The sequence below is a fragment of the Peromyscus maniculatus genome, chromosome 18, assembly GCF_049852395.1.
Source record: "Peromyscus maniculatus bairdii isolate BWxNUB_F1_BW_parent chromosome 18, HU_Pman_BW_mat_3.1, whole genome shotgun sequence".
NCBI classification, from domain to species: Eukaryota; Metazoa; Chordata; class Mammalia; order Rodentia; family Cricetidae; genus Peromyscus; species Peromyscus maniculatus.
The window spans coordinates 3,768,938-3,792,688 of record NC_134869.1 but is presented as its reverse complement, the minus strand read 5'-3'; the positions used below and the strand labels follow the sequence as shown (position 1 = coordinate 3,792,688).

At 41.9% G+C, this 23,751-nt stretch overlaps 2 protein-coding genes across 8 annotated transcripts in view; one reads left to right on the top strand and one right to left on the bottom strand.

Moving 5' to 3' along the window:
* Washc4 (WASH complex subunit 4) overlaps positions 1 to 7,649 on the top strand; it is a 66,908-nt gene extending 59,259 nt beyond the window's left edge. For 4 of the 5 annotated variants that reach the window (XM_006993051.3, XM_076554465.1, XM_076554466.1 and 1 more), the window contains 3 exons: positions 165 to 361; positions 956 to 1,055; positions 5,528 to 7,649. In XM_006993051.3, coding sequence (XP_006993113.1) covers positions 165 to 361; positions 956 to 1,055; positions 5,528 to 5,595 — 365 coding nt within the window. In that variant the 3' untranslated portion in view covers positions 5,596 to 7,649. The remainder of the gene's footprint in view (positions 1 to 164; positions 362 to 955; positions 1,056 to 5,527) is intronic. The other variant, XM_076554464.1, reaches the window with a different exon arrangement.
* Positions 7,650 to 11,587: 3,938 nt separating this feature from the next.
* Appl2 (adaptor protein, phosphotyrosine interacting with PH domain and leucine zipper 2) overlaps positions 11,588 to 23,751 on the bottom strand; it is a 46,881-nt gene continuing 34,717 nt past the window's right edge. For 2 of the 3 annotated variants that reach the window (XM_015986565.3, XM_076554467.1), the window contains 11 exons: positions 23,350 to 23,538; positions 21,075 to 21,117; positions 20,939 to 20,995; positions 20,768 to 20,856; positions 18,722 to 18,880; positions 18,506 to 18,558; positions 17,021 to 17,195; positions 14,691 to 14,727; positions 14,335 to 14,475; positions 13,496 to 13,543; positions 11,588 to 12,613 (listed from right to left, as the gene is read on the bottom strand). In XM_015986565.3, the coding sequence (XP_015842051.1) occupies positions 12,479 to 12,613; positions 13,496 to 13,543; positions 14,335 to 14,475; positions 14,691 to 14,727; positions 17,021 to 17,195; positions 18,506 to 18,558; positions 18,722 to 18,880; positions 20,768 to 20,856; positions 20,939 to 20,995; positions 21,075 to 21,117; positions 23,350 to 23,538 (1,126 nt within the window). In that variant the 3' untranslated portion in view covers positions 11,588 to 12,478. The remainder of the gene's footprint in view (positions 12,614 to 13,495; positions 13,544 to 14,334; positions 14,476 to 14,690; positions 14,728 to 17,020; positions 17,196 to 18,505; positions 18,559 to 18,721; positions 18,881 to 20,767; positions 20,857 to 20,938; positions 20,996 to 21,074; positions 21,118 to 23,349; positions 23,539 to 23,751) is intronic. The other variant, XM_015986566.3, reaches the window with a different exon arrangement.

Sequence of the window (23,751 nt, the reverse complement as noted above, 5' to 3'; positions counted from 1 at the left end):
CAAGGAACCTAGAAAAGATTTGGTTAACTTTATTGTTTCTGCTGTGAAATGTGATTTGAAAGTGCTGATTTAAGTGGCTAGCTTAGTGCTTGGAATTGTGGGTGCTGGAGAAAGAGGAACTGAACTGACTGAAATGTAAATTTTGGTTTTGCTAATGACTGCAGGTGTGGCTTATACCTTAAAGCTTTTGGATCAATACCAGGAGTTTGATTCACTTCATTGGTTCCAGTCTGTTAGAGAAAAATACATAAAGGAGATAAGAGCAGTTGCTAAGCAACAGAATGTGCAGTCAACTAGCCAAGATGAGAAGTTGCTACAGACCATGAACCTCACTCAGAAGCGACTGGAGGTCTATCTACAGGTAGTGGCCCTTGGATCCAGATCCCTCTGACTAACGTGTGATGTGCATTACACTTGATATCTGAAGCCATATGAGATAATAACAGTAAAAAGAATACATGTTAGAATTGATATTTGGAAACCATTTGGTCATAAAAAAATAGATTGCGCTGGGCCACATGGCTTAGTGGATAACATGCTTGTCCTGCAAGCCTGGGGGCTGGAGTCAAGATTCCCCTGAACCCTAGAAAAGCTGTTAGTTCCTGTCATCCTAGCACTTAGATGGCAGATTCAGGAAGGATCTTCCAGCAAGCTGGCTAGCTAGTCTACCCAGAATCAGTGGGCCCGAGGTTTGAGTGACAGACCATGCCTTAATAAATGAAGTGAAGAGTAATTGAGGAGGACACCCAACTTCAACTTTGGACACACATGCATCCACGCACACACACAAACGCAGATACTCAACCTCACATGTGAACAGACTTGGACACACCGTACACAAGAATGTCCATGGTACTTAGAGCTCCTTTGGAGACATCAAAATACTACTTTGTTTTTTTTTTTTTTTTTTTTTGCTGTAAGTATTTACTTTTTTATTTCAAATTTTCTCATGTAGGAATTTGAACTGCTTTATTTCTCACTGAGCAGTGCAAGAATTTTCTTCAGAGCAGACAAGACTGCGGCTGAAGAGAACCAGGAAAAGAAAGAGAAGGAAGGTTAGTGAGTGACATAATTGTGCGAAGACCAGTGAGTCTTGACAGTAGCCACCAGTGTTCCTTCCATTTTCTTGTCAGATTTCTAGTTTTCGTAATCGGGAAAATAATAAAGACCTAGAAATTAATGTTTTACTAACACCCGATGGATCCCATGTGATGTGGAAGGAAGGTTTGTTTACTCCTAAGTCCGTGTTCTAGGTCATTTCACAGAAACAAACTGAGCAAGCGGCTTCCTTTTCCTTACTGCTCAAGCCTGTATGGGGGGAGGAAGGAAGAGGTTGATGAACTGCAGCTGGAAACAGCTGTGCCACACAGATGACCAAAGTGACAGTGGGTTTAAGGTGGTGTGAGACCCCTGGGATGTGGAGTGCATGATAAAGAACATCCACTCTGCACAGTGAGGTCCATGCAGCAGAGAATGCTGTGCCTGGGAGTTGTTTCCATTTGAGCCCCTATGGAACGCCTTGTACCCGTTCTAGTCTGTGGGTAATGGAGGCTCACAGACTTGATTCAGTGTACAGAGCCTTGTGCCTGTTCTAGTCTGTGGGTAATGGAGGCTTACAGACTTGATTCAGTGTGCAGAGCCTTGTGCCCATCTAGTCTGTGGGTAATGGAGTCTTACAGACTTGATTCAGTGTGCAGAGCCTTGTGCCTGTTCTAGTCTGTGGGTAATGGAGTCTTACAGACTTGATTCAGTGTGCAGAGCCTTGTGCCCATCTAGTCTGTGGGTAATGGAGGCTTACAGACTTGATTCAGTTGTAGCACGAATATTAAAAGGTCTTATTAATAAAAAACAAACCTGGTGCCAGTTATTGGGGTCAATGCTGGAAGATCAGAGAAGCAGAACAAGCCACAGCCACTTCACCTTGCCAATTCCTCAGCTGGTCTTATTTCCTCAGACTGAATGTCTGAATTCTCACCCCAAATGGATCTCAGCTGAACTGCTGCTCAAAAGCCTAAAAGCTTAACCAGGCCTCTAGTTCCTGGTCCTCACGCCTTGTATACCTTTTTGCTCCCTGCCATCACTTCCTGGGATTAAAGGCATCACCATGCCTGGCTGTTTCCAGTGTGGCTTTGAACTCACAGAGATCCAGATGGATCTCTGCCTCTGGAATGCTAGAATTAAAGGTGTGTGCTACCACTGCCTAACCTCTATGTTTAATATTGTGGCTGTTCTGTTCTTTGACCCCCCAGATAAGTTTATTGGGGTGCACAATATATCAACCACATTTCTTCTTTTTTGTCTAAATAATAAAAGAAGCTTATAACTAATATAAGATAAAGTATATACAATAAGTATATACAATATATACAGTCAAGAATTACATTAACAATGTCTAGTCCATTAACATTTGACAGATTCAGACAAAAAACTCCATTTTATATAAATTAACAATGTCCAGTCCATTAACATTTGACAAATTCAGACAAAAATTTCATTTCTTATCCTATTTAAGACAAGTAGTTCCTTTGTAAAAGTAGATTCAATAATCTTCCTTTTTATCTTATCATATCAATATTTTTTTTGAGTAGATCCAAAAATCTACCTTTTATCTTATCATTTCTGTATCTTCCCTTTTTTCAAAGTAGGTTCAATGATCTGCCCTTTTCTATATCTTCTTTTTTCTTTTCCTTTTTAAAACAAGAACCCTGTATCTAATCTCCTTTGTTTAGCTTTTTTTTTTTTTTGACCATTAACAATTAACAACTTGTAGCTAACCATCCTAAACAATAACAATTATCCATAAGCTATTGAACGACCAAAAACCACCCACCCCACCTCTTGGGAATGTGGGCATCATTTTCTTAACATTACTTCCTACTTTCTGGGGGTGAAGACATCTTTAGGGAATCCTGAAAAGAAAATTTTTGTGTTAATTATCAAGTCCTGTATCATTTGTCCAGTATCTGCATAATGGGAAAATGTAGGGCTTGTCTCAAGTCCTTGCTCAAGTTGTCTGTGAGTAATGGAGGCTTACAGACTTGATTCAGTGTGCAGAGCCTCGTGCCTGTTCTAGTCTGTGGGTAATGGAGTCTTACAGACTTGATTCAGTGTACAGAGCCTTGTGCCCATCTAGTCTGTGGGTAATGGAGGCTTACAGACTTGATTCAGTGTGCAGAGCCTTGTGCCCATCTAGTCTGTGGGTAATGGAGGCTTACAGACTTGATTCAGTGTGCAGAGCCTTGTGCCCATCTAGTCTGTGGGTAATGGAGGCTTACAGACTTGATTCAGTGTACAGAGCCTTGTGCCCATCTAGTCTGTGGGTAATGGAGGCTTACAGACTTGATTCAGTGTGCAGAGCCTTGTGCCCATCTAGTCTGTGGGTAATGGAGGCTTACAGACTTGATTCAGTGTACAGAGCCTTGTGCCCATCTAGTCTGTGGGTAATGGAGTCTTACAGACTTGATTCAGTGTGCAGAGCCTTGTACCTGTTCTAGTCTGTGGGTAATGGAGGCTTACAGACTTGATTCAGTGTGCAGAGCCTTGTGCCCATCTAGTCTGTGGGTAATGGAGGCTTACAGACGTTAATCAATGTGCAGAACCTTGCTCAGAGCTTCACTGTTAAGTCTCCATTCCTCTCAGACTTGACATGGAAAAATAATTGTCTGTTCTGAGGAATACATGGTTCATATTTTTTCTGTTGTGGAAATTATGAAACTTAACACAGGTACAGGAGCTAGGTAACATTTAGAATTTTATGTTTTTTTTTCTTGTTTTTCTTATTTGTCATGTTAATTTTCATAAATTGAGCTGTAAAATATTTTCATAAGGTGGTTTTTAAATTTTTTTATTTTTTGCAGTGAGCGGAGGCTGTTTCTTTGGGTAGACGTATGAGAACAAGTGTATTCTTGTCAGTATTGCATATGTTAAATGTTACTTATCAGTGCTAGGTATTAGAAACATACCCAAGTATTTTTAAAATCTGAACTAACAAGCATGTGCTGAAAATGACTCCAGATGTTTAGTCTCTATAAAGCGACAACTTGTCCATACTGTTGTTTGGGTTTGTGTTCAGGGTAACAGGAGCAGGCAAATGTGTCTGAAGGAATGTGCGCTGAGATCCTCTAAGTGTGAGGTCACAGTTGCTTTGGTTTTGCTGAGGCATTCCCTAGTGCAGCTGACAGAGCAGGCGGCAAGTGTGTTATGTCTGTGCTCTAAGGCCTGGAGCATGAGCAGCCACAGTCAGCCTGGCCTTGAGGCTTGTGCTGGGGAGCTCCTGGCTGTGTCTTCTTCCTCAGCACTGTTAGGGCGCTGTCTGGTCAGGCTACTCACAGGCCTGCTCAGTCTTCCCATCTCATTACGACTGTTGAGCTGCAAGCACAGTGATGAGAGCTGTGTAGTACATTAGTCAAGTGACTGTCACCTGCTGACAGACAGTGTGTGCTAATATATGTTAGCACAAATAATAAAAGACATGCCTTTAATATCAACACATGAGAGGCAGAGGCCAGCCTGGTCTTTGAATTCGAGGCCAGCCTGGTCTACAGAGTTCCAGGACACCCAGGAATACACAGAGAAACACCGTCTCAAAAAAAAAAAAAAAAAAAAAAACCAATAAAAATAAAAATTAAAATAAATAAATTAGGAGCTAGGGCAATGGCTCATTCCTGTAATCTTAGTATCTGGGAGGCTGAAGCAGAAAGATTCCCTGAGTTCAAGGCTACCATGGGCTACATAAACTCTAGACCAGTCTGGCCTGCAAAGTCTCAAAAAATAAAATAAGGGGCTAGGGATATTGTTCAGTAGAGAAAACTGGTAGATAACCTGAGTCCAATCTCCAGCATGCATGTAAAAGCCAGGCATGGTGGCATGTGTCTTCAAACCCAGCTCACCCATGGGGCCAGCCAGGTCTAGCCAAGCAGAAAGCTCTGGGTTCTGTTTTAGAGACCCTGTTTCAAAGAATGAGGGGCTGAAGAGATGTCTCTACAGTTAAAAGTACTGGGTCTCTTGCAGATGATGTGGGTTTGGGTTCACTTACCAACACCCACATGGCAGTTCACAGCCATCTGTAACTCCTGTTCCAGGAGATCGACACCCTCTTCTGGACTCCTTGGGTACCACACATGCATGTAGGCAAAATACCCATGCACAAAAGAAAAAAAATTTAAAAAAAATTTTTTTTTAATGATACCCAGTATACACATACATCCATACTGTACACACAAACTAGGTAAAATAAATACTCTTCACTGGTGGCAAGTTACTCATCTGGACTGTTCTGACACATACATTCTAGCTGTGCTTCCTCAATAATGGCAGTATATCTCAGTGGTGGGTTCTTGTCTGGCTTACTTGGACAGAAGGAAGATTTCTTAGCGTTTAACAAACTAATGTAATTTGTGATGTTAGAAAAATACTTCATGGATGCAACTTTATAAATTGACATTTAGTAGTATAGCTTTTTTCAAATTGTATGTATTTCTTTTTAAAAATTGAATATTTCCATTGATATTTTCACTCTTGCTTTCAGAAGAAACTAAAACAAGCAATGGAGATGTACCTGAGGGCACTGTGTCTGTGGATCCTGTTGTGAAATGATGGTATGAATCATCAGAATTGTCATGATACTTTGCCAGTGACATGGATGATACAGACTGCTTGATAAATGTCATTTCCTAGGTCACATCATGGAAAATTCTGTATGGCAGTGCTCTGGAGTCAAGCCCATTTTATTTCTAAAGCTCTAGTTTTCAAGGGCTGAGAAACAGATATTAAAGTTGGATCTTTGTCTGGAGTGTAGGCTAAAGATGCTCCTGCAAGACTCTTTGACATTAAGCTATGGAAGGGAAAGTCCAGATTCCCAAACCATCGCTTCCCATCTCCTGTATTCTGTGTGTGTGTGATTTGTGTATGTCTTTGATCCATGTTGATCTCAAGTCATGGGAAAGCCAGTTCATATACTGTCCACAGCCAGTAAATACTCGACTTAAAAAGAGTTGAGCTTGACATTTATGAAGCATCTGTATCAAAGACTATGTGAGGATGCGTTGATGCTAGAGCTGAGTGTGCACAGCATGACCGTCTGTGCACAGTGTGGCTAACTGGTGATCCTGCCTGTGTCGTTCAATTCCGTGTGACTCACATGAGCTGCTGATGTCTTTGATGAGACATTTTATAATAGTTTACATTGCTTTGGGAACATTTATCCTCCAACAGTTGCTTTAAATTTAAGATTTACTTAATCTTCAAAGAAAACTCAGATTAAGCCATAGACTCCCACTTGAAACTTCACTATGTTTGAAGGCACTCTTGTGATACTGGGGGAAAAAAAGAATGAATTATCCTACATCCAAACTCAGGTTTCTTCATTACATTAAATTGAAATTTTGGTGGCAGTTTAGATAGAATTTTACTTTAAATCCAGTATAATCTAAGACATATGATTAAATAATAACTGCACTATGGCAGGCTTTCAGTAATTTACCACTGTGAGAATGAAACTAGTAAGTCACTTTCTGATTTTAAAAGAATGAAAGATTGTGAGTAAATTTAGTTCCCAACAAGCTACTAGCTTTATTTTTATAAAGATATGCTGGTTAATAGTTAAGTAATCATGGCCTTTTGAACATATAATAAAATGATGCCTTTGGGATGAAAAGAAAGGTTTAAAACTTTAAATGTAATACAGACATTTTCTAGAAATGCTTGTTTTTCTATTGCATTTGCCTGCTTAACCATTTCTTTGGATAAATCTTGCAAATAATCCTAACAGAATTCTGACATGGCTCCTTGGTTCTAGCTTTTGGAGTAGAGATACTGGGTCCTGCCTCAACTCACTGGTTAGGCTTGGGAACTTTCCCAGCCCAAGCTAAATACTATGACTGTTAAGTCAGAGGAAATAGAATAGATTGGAAATGTTTTTTATGTAAACACGGCTTAGAGAGTTATGAACAAAGGATGGATTAAAGGCATTTAATGTTTGTAATTGATACTAACTGTAGAGATGGCCCTAAAGCATGCTGCATAATTAATAATTTATATTTTCATTATTATAAATGTTTATATTAATGATACTGGATTTGATTATATCAGATTAGTCATCATTTTATAGGACCAGTATGTTCTTTCTTTTTAAAAAAATGTTCATTATTCCTGCACATAGAATCCACATACTGACTCCCTGAACACTTAAAATTGGGAAGAAAGTGACAGATAATTGTTTTACCTTTAGTTAGAAGTAATGTCACCACAGTCTGGATAAACTATAATAAGTTCCTATATTTGAAATAAAATCTCTGAAGAGAGAAGTATTTAAATGGTATTAACCTGCAGAGCTACAGGGCTTCAGTGTATTCACGCTTGAGTTAATGTATACATTGGATGATGGTTTTTCCCTGCTAACTATTTTTTCAGAAATACTGTAATTTAAATATTAACATGAGTGTTTTGTTGTAAATTCACAGAAAACTTAATGATGTTCCAATTCTCAGGAATTAAGAACTAACCATAACATTGTCAGTTCTAATTAGATTTTGTAAAAGACAGTAAGTTTGTTATCTCACTTGAGTGTGGAGGGAGGGGTCTCCTTTTCCCCAGCTCTAATAGAATACATGATGTATAATAAAACATTAATAAATACAATTTCAAAGTTATCCTTTTCTTCGATGTTTATGGCCAGAGCTGAATGTCCTCAGCAGTGTGTGTTCTTAACGTGGTTTTGGTGGTATGTGGAGCTGAAGACTGACAGACAAGCTGTCTGCTGAGCGGCACTCCATCCTGGCACCTTTCTGAGGTTCTTTTACCAAAAATGCATGTAGTCTCTCTCTCTTTCTCTTTTTAAAATAATCACCGTATGCATATAAGCAAAAACTTCCAAGTATGGGGTTGGGTTGCATGTCTGTATATTCCGATAAGGGATTTTCCTTTCCTTCATCAATTCTTGATCATTCACAGGTTGATTCTCTCAACTAAGAAGAACCAACATGAAGTTACTTTCTTTCCTAGTCCTAGAAAGGGGTTCCAAGTTTCTGTGAGATGTTAGAATAACTTACCTGTTTACAAACAGGAATTGTTCTGAAATCATAATAAACAACAGTTTCCATTTTTCCCTTAGAGAAAGTCTTGCTGTCTGTAGCTCAGCCTGACCCTACACTTGGAGTGTCCTTGCTTTGGCCTCTCATGTGCAGGGGTTACAGGTATGCGCCATGTTAAATTACAGGTTACAGCTGCAGCTTATGTGGGGACATGAGCTGGAGAAACAGCTAACTGTTGCCTCTTTTTTTTTTTTTTTTTTTTTATGTAGCACTACACTGATAAGGTAGAGATGCAGGAATACCACCATAGACCATGGTCTTCATGCTGGGCTGCTGGGGTGAAAAATCACTAGATTTGTTCAGCTTTAGTTTGGCATAATTCTCCAGCTTCATGTGACAGACATTATTTTAAGTGAAAGGATGTAGAAATCGTTTAGAAATTAAGCAAAATCACGAGGCTATGTAGATGATGATGTCAAAGTTAGAGTTCATCTCATACAAAGTAAACACATGTAGTCGAATGCATAAAAAAGTTTAGCCGGTAAGTACATTTCCTCCTTCCAGTGGTGTGGCTCTTTACCACTTGGCCTACTGGATATCCTGTTCCCATCAGTGAAGGTACACTCAACAATGTAGTTGATACATACCTGATATCATAATTTTGGATCATGATTAAGAACTATAAATACTTTTACAGATCTGTGTGTAATAAGACATTTTTTAGTAATGCTCCCATTAAGGTGAAGGGGATTAAAACATCCATAAGCACGACCTATATAAAAAGTTATTAAAGTATTTAATTTTTGGATTTGTACAAAAGGTTATGAAATGTAGTGGTATTTGCTGCGCCTATGACCGAGAGGTGGCTCAGTGGTTAAGAGCACTGACTGATGTTCCAAGGGACCCGAGTTCAATTCCCAGGCTGTCCAATGTCTGATCATGCCAGGATTTAAAAAAAAAAAAAAAAAAAAAAACGATTCATATGACCCCTCTCCCTTTCCTTTTAAGAGGTCATGTACAATGGCAAGAAGTACCGCCTCCTTTGGGCCCTATAGCCCAAGGTCATGGCCAGAGCAAATACCACCACAATGAAACTTTAAAAAAAACACTCATCTCTGGTATTGGTATTACCTTCAAAATTATTGCATCGAGAACATTTGGAGATTGCTTTGTGTCTGAGGTTATGTACATATCACATGGTAAGTGGTTAGAAGCACAGATTCTGGAGCCATATGGATTCCAATCTCAGGTTGCCTAGAAGCCAGGTTACTGATCCTGTCTGTTCTGTGCTCCATGTCCTCCAGCAGAAGTTGGAACAATAGTAGTATTTAGCTCAAAGGAAATAGTACTTTAGAGCCAGGCATGGCTGAATATACCATATTCTAGCATTTGGGAGAGAGCCAGGGGGAATCTTGAGTTTGTGGTCAGCCTGGGCTAGGTGGTAAGACTGTTAAAAAGGAAGAAACGACACTCAGTACTTACTGAGTTTAGTTCCCGTGTACGAAGTGCTGTTAATACTAGCTAGTGTAACATTTAGGATGTTACCTCAATTTTCTTAGGTAGAAACACATTTAATGTATGTGTGTTACTAATCCCCGGTAAGTGGCTCAACTACTGCTCCCATTATCATTAATGTGTGTATGGGGGGGGATTAAAACATCTATGAACAATATATATGTATATATATATATATGTATGTATGTACATATATATGTGTATATATATATATATATATAGTTTATTTAAAAGTGTTTATAGAATGTACAAAAGGTAACCTGAAAAAGGCAATCTGAAGATGAAGGCTAACCCCACACTGGGAATGGAAATTGGCAGCTAACTAGCTCTCAAAAAGTCCTTCCCACCATTCAGTTGGGCACATGATAATCTTCCTTTTAATATGCTTTTAATGCATTAGTGTACATTTTGGTAAGTTGAGACAAAGGACCAAGTCATTGCTTCTGCCTTTGAAAATTTAAAAATATGTAATGCATATAATAGACTATCTTTGAAACACTTTGAAAGCCACCAGGTAGGGTGAGACCTTAGACATCCTCACTGCTGCTCCAGCTCCTCTGGGGTCTGGTGGTAATGCCCCTACTTTTCACAGCCTGTGCTTTGCCAAGTAACACAGGTCAGTTAATAGAAATGAAGCTGTTGTGATCGTATGCCTTTGATTCAGTGTTCTGAAGTTTTCTTATGTTGAGTCATCGCTATAGCTGATTAAGTGGTCCTCTCATATCTGGTTACATGCACACCAGTATTTAATTCTTCTGTTGATAGTAAGTGGGTTTCTGTATCTGGGATAGTGCAATCCTCTTCATACACATCCTGGGGCATGTACTGAAACTGCCAGGACACGTGCATTTTGGATTGCACTATGGAACATGGAACTGACCCCCATGCCATTCATGGAAATGATCCATTGCTTTATTCCTGCCATCTGCTCTGCATATGTGGCTTTCACTTCTGGGTTATTTGAAGCAGCAGTTGTTTCCAAGCCCTTGTAACCTATGAAATGCTTTCATGACTTTCTATATCCTAACAAAGTCTTTTATATATGTAGGCCCTTGGTCTTGTATGTTTGGTTGTCTTTGCTCAGTTGGTGTTTTCATTCTGTCCGTGGTATCTTTGGGTGTGGTTAGTTTCAGTTAGTTTTTTGTTTGCCTTGGGGATTGCATGGCTTGTTTTAACCAGTCTGTGTAGTGTGTTAGTGGGTGTTTGCTGTACTTGGTACTAGGAACTGAACCCAGGGACTTGTTCATGGCAGGCAGGGGCTATTCCTCTGAGCCACAGCCTTAGTCTAGAGTTTTAGTTTTCATCTTGTCACTGAGCTTCATCTCTTTGATCGTCTCTGAAAAGTTGTAAGCAAGAAAAGTTTAGATGACTGTCAGTCACTGACAAACAGTTGTTACAGAAACATGTAAGATACTTGTGAGCTCATTTTAGGTTACAGACTCTCAGGTTAATTTGGGCCAGCTTGCTGAACTTGATGCACGTGTCAAAGGGTGGTCCCTCTAACAGAGCTTGTGTGGTATCCTAGTTTTCAGTGGTAAAGGTTTGTTGTTTCTTTTTGGCGTATATGCATCTGTAAGTGTTCATATGTGTGCACATCTGCATTCCAGAGGATGGCGTTTGGAGTCTTCCTCTGTTGTTCTCCATTTGATTTGAGACAGGCTCTCTAACTAAAACGGACCTTCCTGATTTATTGGAGTTCGTGTGGTATAACACTGGATGACCAGCAAGCTCATAAGGTCTTTTTGCTTGGACAGCAAGCGTTTTACCTGCAGAGCGAGCTTTGTATGTTTTTTGAGATAGGATTTTGTTGTTTAGTTCAGGCTGCTTTGAAGTCCATACATGGCCCAGGCTGGCCTTGAACTCATCTTCCTTTAGCCCCAAGTGTCAAAAATGTAGGTGTGCCACTGTCAACTAACATCCTGATGACAACTATAACCCCAGCATTTAGTCAAAAGCAGGACTGCAGGGCCAGCCTGGACCACATAGCCAGACTTTAGTTTTCTTCTATGGATGGTCTGTAAACTAACAACAGTAAGCAAAGAAAGAGATGAAACAGTATTTTTTATTGCTAAATTATTACAAGATAGGTTGAAGTTGGTTACAATTAAGTATGTTGCATGATTTCAAGATCTTTATCTCTATTTCATAATTAGCAGGATTGGAAATTGGTCTGGGACTCCAGGAACCAAAAACGTCAGGACAGAAACAAGAACTTCACACCGAGTCCCACTGCCAGCTGAGCTTCAAGTTGAATTCTAAAATTAACTGATCCCTTTGAGAAAGGTTCTGGCTCAGAAGAAACAGGAACTAGTAGAGCCCTTGCTCACAGTGAATAACCACAAAAACTAGACACATCTAAGAGGCCCTGAAGCCTTTGAATGAAAGCTGGTTCAGAAAGTTCCTGTTGTGAAGACTTGCTGTCTTCGCTAGTGTTTGAGACCAAACTGTATAGCAATGCCATGAGGTCCAGGTAGGAGACCAGTGGGTTATAAATACATTTTCAGAATGACAGGCACTTAAGAACTATGTAAAATATAAAAATAGACCATATTAATAAGAACTATTTAGTATTTAACAAATTGTAAATCCAGGCTTTTGCCATTTTTAAAAAAGGATTGTAGAAACTGAAGTGCTATCCAGATAAAGTGAACAATGCGTTTTTACAGTTCTCATTCTGGGTACCCGGCAGTACAGTCTGAAGCAAAGACTTACCACAAAGCACCCAACATAGCATTTGTAGATGGGCAGGCGTGCTGTCACCCATTTCTCACTGTTCCCTCCCAAGTTGTGTGTCAAGGCATCCAAGGGCACATTCACATGTGACTGCCAGCATTCTGAAATCAGATCAGTGTGCCCGCACGTCAGAGAAGTTGAAAACCCCTTAAGGAGGTGGCTCTCCTTCCGAGCGCTCTGACCCCAGATGCCCAAGTGAGTTACGCTTCAGATTCTGCGCCTCTGCTGTCACTTGGACTTCCGCCAGTGCCATCTGTGTGATCGTTTAACAGTACATACTTTCCATCATTGGTTAGTGGTAGAGACAGCATTAATTGAGCCAGTGCTTCTGGATCCTGAAGTTAAGAGTTTAAAAGGGGGGAAAAAGAAAAAGCTTAAGATGCACCTGTGGCTTGTCCTTCAGTGTTCTGTGCTGTAGCCCCATTCCTCCTAACTAGTCTCTCTGGGCTGTCAGATAAAGAAACTCAAGGGGATTACTTCTAGATTCTATGCTGGCTCTCCTCTTGTAGACACATGATTAATGTACCCAATTTATAACCGTCTTCCTCCAGAGTCGACAAGGCAGACCCCTTCATAAAAGTTGTTTTCCACATCTTTAAGCCTGTCTGTCTTTTACTATGCATCAGGAGTTGGCAAAAGCTGTAGAGGAGCCCACTGTGTACACCTGTCCTCACGCTGCTTATGGTTGCTTTAGTACAACAGTGGAAGTGAGTAATTAGAGTGCAGCAAGATAAGTGTGTGCACTTCTGACCTAGACCATTACATTCTAATCTCTTGGGCAGGCTGAAGCTTAAAAATCACTTCAAGAGCTTTTTGATCAATGAAAGATGGTAAGCTGTTGAATAACAGTGAGGTCTCTGTTCACTTCTAAGTTCCTAGTTGGTGGTGGTTGTGCTGCTGGCCTGGAGCTAGGTGGTAGTGCAGGGGATGAGTACTTTTAAGTTTGAATTGAGTACTGAATCTTAATTTGAAAGAACTCTAGCCAGTTTGAATGCAAGCAAGGAAATTAGTAAAGCTAAAGCTGCAGCAGTGCTACTCCATTAGGAGGAAAGATGTGTTACCAGAGGGAGTCACCTGATTGCACAGAGCTTGTTAGAAAGCTTGAGAGAAATCCGAACTTGAGCACAACGTGAGCATCAGTTTTCTTTTTGAGAGTCTTACTGTGTCTACAAATGTCTTTTGAGTAGTTACTAAAGCAGTGCTAAAATGTTTCTTACCTTTTGAACCTCAATAATTTCTTTCCCCAAATTAATAGCATAACATATCTGTAGAAGACAAGAGAAAGAGTGTTTGGTCAAGGTAGAAAGAGGTGGCGTCATAGAGACAGTGGTCTGAGGAGCAGCAAGGCTGCTGGCTGTGGGAGCTTTGGTCAGTGGCACTGTTAGGTAAGTGAAAGACCCAGGTTACTCCACTATCTACAGTTCTTAGCAGGATATTTCCCCCTGGATGTTCATATTACCCAGTGGTAAACAGTGAAAGGACTGGTTTTGATAAATTCTAAATACTAGTGTTTTTCATACAAAAGAACAGTTTTGATGTTCTTTCCTTGGTTTCTTCTGAGACAGTTTTCTCTTGTAATTTTTGCTTTTATTTAAAACAGTGGTTCTCAACATGTGGGTCCCAACCCCTTAGGGTGGTCAGACAACCCTTTCACAGGTGTCATCTAGACCACTGGGAAACAGATATTTACATTATGAATCATAACAGTAGCCAAATTAGTTATGAAGTAGCAACAAAAATAATTGTATAGTTGGGGGTCCCCACAGCATGAGGAACTGTATTACAAGGTCATAGCATTAGGAAGGTTGAGGACCACTGCTTTAAAAGAACAAAGGTGCCTTGTAGCATTCCATGCTACTAAACAATTATCTATAGCTATTAGGGTTGTTGTCTTTAGGTGGAGCCTTCCTACAAGGTATTACTGTCTGAGTATCTGGGTGGAGGCATGAAAAATTAGCCAGTTAGATATTCAGATGGATAATGAAAACCCAAACCCATTAAAAATAGCCAGTATTATTGAGGGGGGGGGGGAGGTGGACAGACACAGACAAAACACCTTTTCGCCTTCTGAGTTGCTTTCAAAAATGTATGTGCTCAGGGACTCTTCTCCTGTGGACTCTGGCACTCGGATGACAAAACCAACCAGCCTTTTGTTTTCTTGATGAGCAGCAAACTGTGTGACACTGGTCAGCTCAAACTTGAAGGTGGGGGGGACAGGACAGGGGACAGAATGAATAATCACACAACTGGAATTTCAAAACAAGCACAACTATTTTCTATGGAAGAGTTGAAGAAGGCTGCATTACAGGGGACAGGATGGTCATGGAACTTGGCCAATGATCACATGTTGGGTAGGGTCTTCAGCCAACAGGAGAACTGAGGTATAAACATTAAGGTGTAGCAGATACTTACACAGGCTCTTGACACTTGAGTCTGAGGATCTATCAACCTGAAATTGTAAGACTCATTATTACACACATGTTGGTCACACTCAGAAGTTTATAGGTCATCGTGAAATCACACAAATGTCCCATATGTGAAAAGCAAGGCCTGCTTCAGGGGAAGATGACAGTCCTGTGTGAGCCTGTGGTTTCTGCCTTTGTTGAACCAGTGTGTGAAAGCCAAGGTACCTGGTGTGGAAGAGTCCACAGCAAATGGAATGGTAAGTCCCCAGCATTCAGCACTGTGGTTTTTGTATCTGATGCATAACACGGGCAGATCATGTCCTGTGTGGTCTCCATATCGACATACTCACTAGCAACTTCAACTGCCCTGAAGTAACGAAGCACTTTGCTACATTTCACTAGAGAAGGAATGTTGAGAGGACAGGAGGGTTTTGGGTGAACTCTGACTGCCTCTAAAGGCCATTAAGGGATCTGGGGATGGTACAGTGGGTAAAAGCACTTGCTCTGGGAGAACCCCCAGCACTGATGTTAAAAGCCAGGTGTGGTTGCATGAACCTGTAACTCCAGCCTTTAGCGGGGCTGGAGATCCTGGGAGTCTGCTGAAGGTGGAGAGCAATACCTGATGTCTGTCTCTGGCCTCCACATGTGTCCAAGGGGGCACATAACAGGCCAAAAATAATGACTACCTCTTGAATGCCTCTTCTGTTTTTAAATCTTTAAGTTTTGTCCAATGATAATACTGCTGAATCTTGGCACTGTACTAGAGAATTTGCTACTATTGTAAACAGATAAAGTTCTACTTCTGATGTTAAAATTAATTGACAACATATGGTGTCATATTTATTGAAAGACTGATAAAAGTATTACAGGTGAAAGCAAAATATAGTTTGTAGTAATGTCTAGAATAAACAAATATGCAGAGATTATTTTAGATTTCAAGCATGTGTCAATTTCTATAGAATTGTTAAGTAGGGTTTTATTTGTAAATATTTATTCTTGGGAATAAGGTCCCTAAACCAAGGGGGGGGGGCAGATTTAAATAATGAAGTGGGCTGGCAAGATAGATGGCTCAGTGAGCAAAGGCATTTGCTGCCTGATGACTTGGGCTTGATCCCTGGAATTGACTTGACAATGTTGTCTTCTGACCTCCACACGTGCCTGTGGCGTGTACCCACACGCAGGTACTGAAGGACAAGCTAAGTCCTGGCACGGCTGGCATGCCTTAGTACTTCCCCTGTGCTCCTTCACAGCATCAGCAAGAAGTTTAGGAATGAGCCTAGATATACCAGCTAAAGAAGTGCTACCCTGTAACTCAACCAACCACTCGGAAGACTAAAAACAGGTGAAACTGACTTAGTTCAGTCTCTGTTACCAGTTAGACATGTAATGAACTTAAAGACGGGATTACAAAGGCTTCCCACTGGCACGAGAAACATGTCTGTTCCAGATAAGTAGGCAGCCTGTGTTAACGTGGCTGCAGACTGCACACACACAAAGTTTCTTTTGGTAATAGGGTTGTTTCTATTTTAGACAGATTGATATTTCTGTTGTGAATTTCTAAGAACAATGTTCTCGGGTGACACCAAATGACTGCACAGCAATGGGATCATTGGGGACAGTCCAGGTTGGACCTCCCTAATCGGAAAACTCTTAAACTGGAAATGTGCAGACATGATAGATACCACAGTGAAAATTCCACACTGAAACCTTGTTTCTTGTGCAAAATTATGAAAAATATCGTGTATAGCAACACTACCTGTAGGCTATGTGTATAAGGTACAAACTTTATGTGTAAATTTGGGCCTTATCCCCAAGATATCTCATTATATAGATGTAAAAGTTTGAAAAAAAAAAAAAAATCAGAAACACTTCTGGTCCCAGCATTTCAGGTAAGAAATACTTGGCCTATATTCACTAATAACAGGAATCTTTTACTTTTTGTTTGTTTTTGTTTTTTCAAGACGGGGTTTCTCTGTAACAATCCTGTCTGGAACTCACTCTGTAGACCAGGCTGGCCTCGAACGTAAGAGATCCGCCTGCCTCTACCTCTGAGTGCTGGGATTAAAGGCGTGCACCACCACCGCCTGGCTAATAACAGGAATCTTAAGACAGGGTTCTCGCTGGCTTCGATCCTCCTGCTCCAATCTCCCTCATGCTGGGATCACATACATGCATTGTTACATCCAACCAGTTCTTGCTAAAAATGCATCTTTTATTCTGAATATCAAAATGTGGAATGGATGTAAGTAGAAACATTAGCACTACATTCCAGATGGGTAAAGATTCCCTACACAGGCAATCAGGTGAAGCTAAGGGTCTGAAGTGGGCTGAAGGTACCTCAGGGTTTGACTGGTGATCATCAGATGGGATTCCGTGGTGCGGAAGATGTTGTGAATAGCCCGAGCTGCCAGCACTTGTCTCATTGCCTCATAAATCACTTCAGCAGTGTGGTCTGTCTTAACTGCCATTGATCCCAGAAACCGAACGATGAACATCTGCTGCAGAAGAGAGTCTGCAAGAGAGCACGCTCCACTCAGGACCACGTGAATGAGAGAGCACACTCCACTCAGGGACACATGAATGTGCTGATGTACAACCAACAGCATGAGCCTGGGAACAGCTAGAGACCTGGGTCTTACTCACTGTTCTGTTGGTTTGAGACAGGGTTTCTCTGTATAGCCTTGGCTGTCTTTGAACTCACTCTGTAAACCATGCTGGCTTCAATCCACCTGCCTCTGCCTCCCTAGTGCTGGGATTAAAGCTGTGTGCCACCATGCCCAAGTCTGGAGTTAGTTTTATATATGCAGTTTTATTTATTTGAGGCAGGGTCATGCTATGTAGACTAAGTTGGTCTTGAATTCACTGACTCCTGTCTCAGGCTCTCCAGTTCTAGGACTATTAGGCATGCCCCATCTCATCCAGCTGAGTCTGAAATACTGTGTGGATGACTGTACAAAGCCAGTCAGGGACACAGAGCTATCTAGAGCCAATTTTAAAGCACAAGTTGTTGATACAACAACAAAAACTTACCCCAATTCTTTAAGGGTTATTTTTATTTTACATGTATGAGGTTCTGCTTGCATGTACATATGTGCACCATGTGGATGCCTATGAAAGCCAGAGATGATTTCAGATCCCTCAACTGGAGTTACAGGCAGTCATAAGCAGGCTATATAGGTGTTGGAACCAAACCCAGCTTGGGGTCCTCTGCAAGCACACTAAATGCTCTTAACTGCTGAGTCCTCTCTCCAGCCTTATGTGTACATGTATGTGCATGTAGAGTCCAGAGAGGGCATGAGCTGCCATGTGGGTAACGAGAATTGAACCAGCCCTATGTCCTCTGTAAGGCCAGTGAGTGATCCTGAGTCAGCTCTCCAGCTATCTATCTCGTCTCCTGCAAATTCTTAATTAGTAAACGAGAAGGGAGTCATTGGAAAGAATTCCATCCTAGGGACAGTCTGAGATTTCAAAATCTGCTTAATTGAATTAGGCCTTGCACTCAGTAATCCCCCTGTCTCAGCCTCCCTAATGATGGGATTACAGATGTTTGCTAACACCTCAGCTACTAAGATTCCATTTTAATTATGACCACTATTTCCTCTCTGAAAATCTGATTTAGTTGTGATGGTTTTCTGGGCAGGAACTTCAAAAAGGGGCATGGTATGGGTAAAGCTAAAACAGCCATTAATACCTTCCCCTTTGTCCAAGTTTTCTTGGAATAAACGGAGGGTCAAATCTGAATTCCTATCTGCATCTTAGCTCTAGCACATTACTTCTCACCTTCAGGGGCCAATGAGTAAGAACACAAGCCTGGGCACTTACCTTCTGCTTCAGGGAACGACTCATCCTCTGTCTCACCGAAAGGGTTGGTGCGCCTAGGGGAACAGCCAGAGGTCAGCGGTCCTGCCAGTGGCGGCTAACAGGAGTTCAGCACTTAACTCTTAGGTCAGAGGCGCCTATCCCAGGAGCAGTCTCTGGTGCTGAGTGAAGACTCCCAAACCGACTTTCACTTTCCCAGACAGCTACCTCAGGTCATACCTGCTGCCTCTGTTCTGCTCAAGGAACTCTGTTGCAGGAAGTACAATATCAAACTGAATGGGTGTCCCAGGTGCAATTAGCTCCTCTGTTTCAGGAATGCTGCCTGTTGCTCTGGGAACAATCTTGTCATTTTCTGTGTCAGAATTTTTCATGGTTTGACTAAAATATAAAAAAGAGGAGAAAAAAGTGGAACAAATTTTTCATTTATTTAATGCTGATGTGACTTTTACATGTTGCAATACAAGGGAGCCTTAACCAGTCTCTGTCTATTCTACAAATAAGCCTTCCTCACCTTCACATCCTTGGCTAGAACCCTTCTCCTCCTCGCTATCCACAGTCCCTCTGTTGCTCCTTTAGAGACTGGGTTGTTTTTGGAGTAAGGCTACAGGCAGCTCACATTACACACCGACACACAGTAAGACATGACATTTCATTGCAACCTGGCTGTAATTTCCTGAAAAGCCCTTTCCACTCACCTAATACTCCCTCCACTTGAGAGACAGTAAACATACCATGTGTTCCTAGTTTCTGTATAGCACAGTTCCAACTCTCCCACGACCAGCTCAAATTACACCACTGTGATAATGTCTCAATAAGACACAGCATTTACTACCCTGGGTGCCTCCTGAGCACTGCACAGTGGCCCACGTGCATCTACAGAGACAGCACCAATAAGAGCAGTGCACTCCTTGCATGGTGGATAGCCTGTCCTACACTCCTGTTTCTTTTTTCTTGAGGTGAAAATGCTGTCATTTAACTTTACCCTTTAAAACTCCTTCTTAAGGTACAGTGCGAATTCCTCTGAAGGACATGAAATGTCACTGCATTTCTATTCCTTACATTGTCTGGACCATAACCCTCAATGATCTTTTCACATCAATGTTTTCTGGTTTCTCAAATGTCAGCAACTGAGTACTGTATGAAAACTGCAATGGCTGTGACTTCTATCCAGTGAGATGTGGGTAGAAACAAATGCACCAGCTTTAAGATACTCCTGTTACCCACCGACCCCTCTCTCCTATCCAGTTTATCCTACAGATAATGCAGAATAATTTTTGTAAACCTGGTTCTGACTGTAGCCTCTTTTCTTAATACCTTCAGCCCTGTCCCACTGCCTATAATTCCTGAGCAAGGATTACTAAGGCTTTTACAATGACTCAAATCCATCTGGTGGCCTTACCTACCATTCTTTTTCATGTACCCAGTGCCAAGTGCATGACCCAGAAAGCTACACAATTAAGAGTTTTCTAAGCACTTCCTTTAGGCCATTAAGTATTTATGGAACATCTGATGGAGTTCTTTCTACCATTCAACTAAAAGACAAATAAGAGTCTTGATTTTTAATATGCCTCTTGATACCATTAACACAACAAATAAGACAGCCCTCTACTACCTAATTAACCACTTGAAAACTCCCACTGAGATAAAATGTATGAGTCCTAGAATACATCTTTAAGCAGTGTTCAAAGGAAAAGCTGTATGCACATTCAGTTAATGAAAAGAGCAACCAACACCAGATGTGACAGGCTGAGGCAAGGATGTCTGCTGGGACTCTGAGGCCAGTTCAGGTGATATCATGTGACTGCCCCACCCCACAGAGCAACAAAACAGCAAACAGACCACCCAAATACTCAATGCTAATAAATGACTGATAGATTTATTAGAAGAATTATGAAAATGTAGTAACGTAAGTGAAAACTGAGTAGATGCACACTATACATATGCAGAAAAGGCTCAGCCAATAACACAGACACACAGTTGACTAGGGTTACAGTGCCGAGATGCTAATAGAAGGTTCCTGTCTGCCTTGGACTACTCAGGTCTGGCCCAGTGGACCTGGACAGGGATACTGAACTTGGGTTTGAATACTGGCTCCACCCCTCATGTGTGCTGTGGGTGTGGGCACATTAGAACTTTTTCTGGCCACTATTGCTTCTGTTGCACAGGGTACAATGGAATCTTTGGGGTTGTGAGGACTAGAAGCAAATTTCAAATTCCTAACAGTTTGGCTCCACAGAAGGTAGTTTTTCCTTGTTCTTTAGTTACCTGGAGCAAGAGCTTTCTTGTTTTTTCCCAAAGCTTGTAATTGGAGTCACTGCCTGAAGAGCCGTCTGGTTCAACTTGATGGCTACTGCCTACATGTAAGCCACAGGACACAGGCTCAGGCCAGGAAGGGACGCCTACCTTCCAGGTGAAGTACAGGCAGGTACTAATTACCTCTGGGTTGTCCGTCAGGTAGATCTGCCTGGAGATGTTGTTTATTGCACATATCCACTGTGGAGGACATTAAAAAGAACACTGAATCCCAGTTACTCATCATAGGAGGGCAGGGGTGAGACAGACAAAGCTTTACCTCTTCGTATTCCTTTCTGCTCTCTGCTTGGAGAATGATCCCCCTGAAACAAACAAGATGCCTCAATGCCTCCTAGGTCTCAGGGACCAAGGAAGTGTTCATTAGACCAATCTGGCACCAGGAAAGCAGCTTGTTGGGATGGAAGGAAAGTAGGGCTGCAGGCCTGGCCTTTCCACCAGAGTACTATATCATCTCTAGGCCTCTTTCTCTTCTATACAGAAGGCTGGACTTGGATCATCTAACCTATGACTACAGTGAGGACTGTCTGGATTCTCTTCTTAGATAATCCAAGGCACCAGCACAGTACTCACCCCTTCTCCAACTGAGGAAGGACCTAGTATGTATCTAAGCACTGAAAGTCCATACACTTAAGGCATTCTACCTTTATGACGGACTTAGCTCTTTCAGGGACTCTCTGTGGCAGAGGGAACACAGATACCATCTCTGTATCTGAGAAGACTCAGGCCCAGGGGTATTTAGAAACTACATAGGACCACTAGAATCTGTGCATCTTAGTCCTGAGCCACTGGCCACTGTCAAAGAAAGAACAGTCTCTAACTGCTCTACTAACTTGGGGAAGGCATATCCCACAGGCTCCCACTATTCCCATCACCAGCCTCTAGGCAGGCAAAGCCTGAGGTAATTTCCTAGGATTTAGAACTCTAAACACAAACTGAAACCCCTGCTCTACACAAGAGGGGAACCACTGGGATGGGACCTACTGTGATAACTATAGGCTACTACATTTTCAGGTATGACCTTTGGGCCCATAAGGTCCCAAGGTGAAGATAGTGTCGTTAAGTGACACTTCTGTAGAGAATGTACTGCTCACACTTCTGTAGAGAATGTACTGCTCACACTTCTGTACAGAATGTACTGCTCACACTCTGTAGAGAATGTACTGCTCACACTCTGTAGACATGTACTGCTCACACTGTAGAGAATGTACTGCTCACACTCTGTAGAGAATGTACTGCTCACACTTCTGTACAGAATGTACTGCTCACACTCTGTAGAGAATGTACTGCTCACACTCTGTAGACATGTACTGCTCACACTGTAGAGAATGTACTGCTCACACTCTGTAGACAATGTACTGCTCACACTGTAGAGAATGTACTGCTCACACTCTATAGAGAATGTACTGCTCACACTCTAGACAATGTACTGCTCACACTCTAGACAATGTACTGCTCACACTGTAGAGAATGTACTGCTCACACTCTGTAGAGAATGTACTGCTCACACTCTGTAGACAATGTACTGCTCACACTGTAGAGAATGTACTGCTCACACTTCTGTAGAGAATGTACTGCTCACACTCTGTAGAGAATGTACTGCTCACACTTCTGTAGAGAATGTACTGCTCACACTTCTGTAGAGAATGTACTGCTCACACTTCTGCAGAGAATGCACTGCTCACACTGTAGAGAATGTACTGCTCACACTGTAGACAATGTACTGCTCACACTCTGTAGACAATGTACTGCTCACACTGTAGAGAATGTACTGCTCACACTCTGCAGACAATGTACGGCTCACACTCTGTAGAGAATGTACTGCTCACACTTCTGTAGAGAATGTACTGCTCACACTCTGTAGAGAATGTACTGCTCACACTTCTGTAGAGAATGTATTGCTCACACTCTGTAGAGAATGTACTGCTCACACTTCTGTAGAGAATGTACTGCTCACACTCTGTAGAGAATGTACTGCTCTCACTGTAGAGAATGTACTGCTCACACTTCTGCAGAGAATGTACTGCTCACACTCTGTAGACAATGTACTGCTCACACTTCTGTAGAGAATGTACTGCTTACACTTCTGTTGAGAATGTACTGCTCACACTGTAGAGAATGTACTGCTCACATTTCTGTAGAGATTGTACTGTTCACACTTCCAGTTCTGGATGTAAAATGGACTTCTTGGATCGTTTTCTGGCTGCTCTCCTTAGCCTTGTCCCAAAACAGAGGAGTCCCAGCCTTCTCTCAGCCTTCTTTCAGATCTCTGCTGGCAAGCACCTGCTACATCTGTCTTATACACATCATCTCTCCTCCCAAGACACAGCTGGATCCTCACCGGGGTTCCTGAATAAGGTGAGGTGGGTCCCAGTGGTCACTCCATTTGTTTACAGAGGACAGAAAACCACACTTGGAAAGAACAAGACCTGCAATGTGGCCTCTCGCGGCCAGGACTGGTACATGGGAACTAGAGCTAGCAGCCTTCAGTAAGGGTAATTCCTACCCTGTCCTCCCAAATAAGACAAGAGGCATACGGTTTGCCACTGGGCGTGGAGATCTGAAAGCAGTATCGTCGGTCTTCACAATCCACAGCCATCACAGAGCAGTTGTCCAGGTCCTGAATCAAGCCTCCAGCCACAGCTCCCCTGGGCTGGCACATGAGGTTCCCGCCTTGGGTGAAGAAGTACAGCCTCTCCCAGGTGGTGGTGACCAGTCCCGTCTTGCTGTGGGAATTGTATGTGAAGGTTCATTAGCACTGGGGCATGGGAATAGCCCCTCCATACCATGCTGCCTGTTCTTAGGAACTGGCACATTTTAGAAATGTCTTTGCATTAAAGGAAAAGTTGGAAACTCACTCTGTGAATAGTGGCAGAAATACAGTTTAGCTTGAGTCATTGGGAAGGCGGCTCTGTTCCCATGAGGAATGACAGAACCAA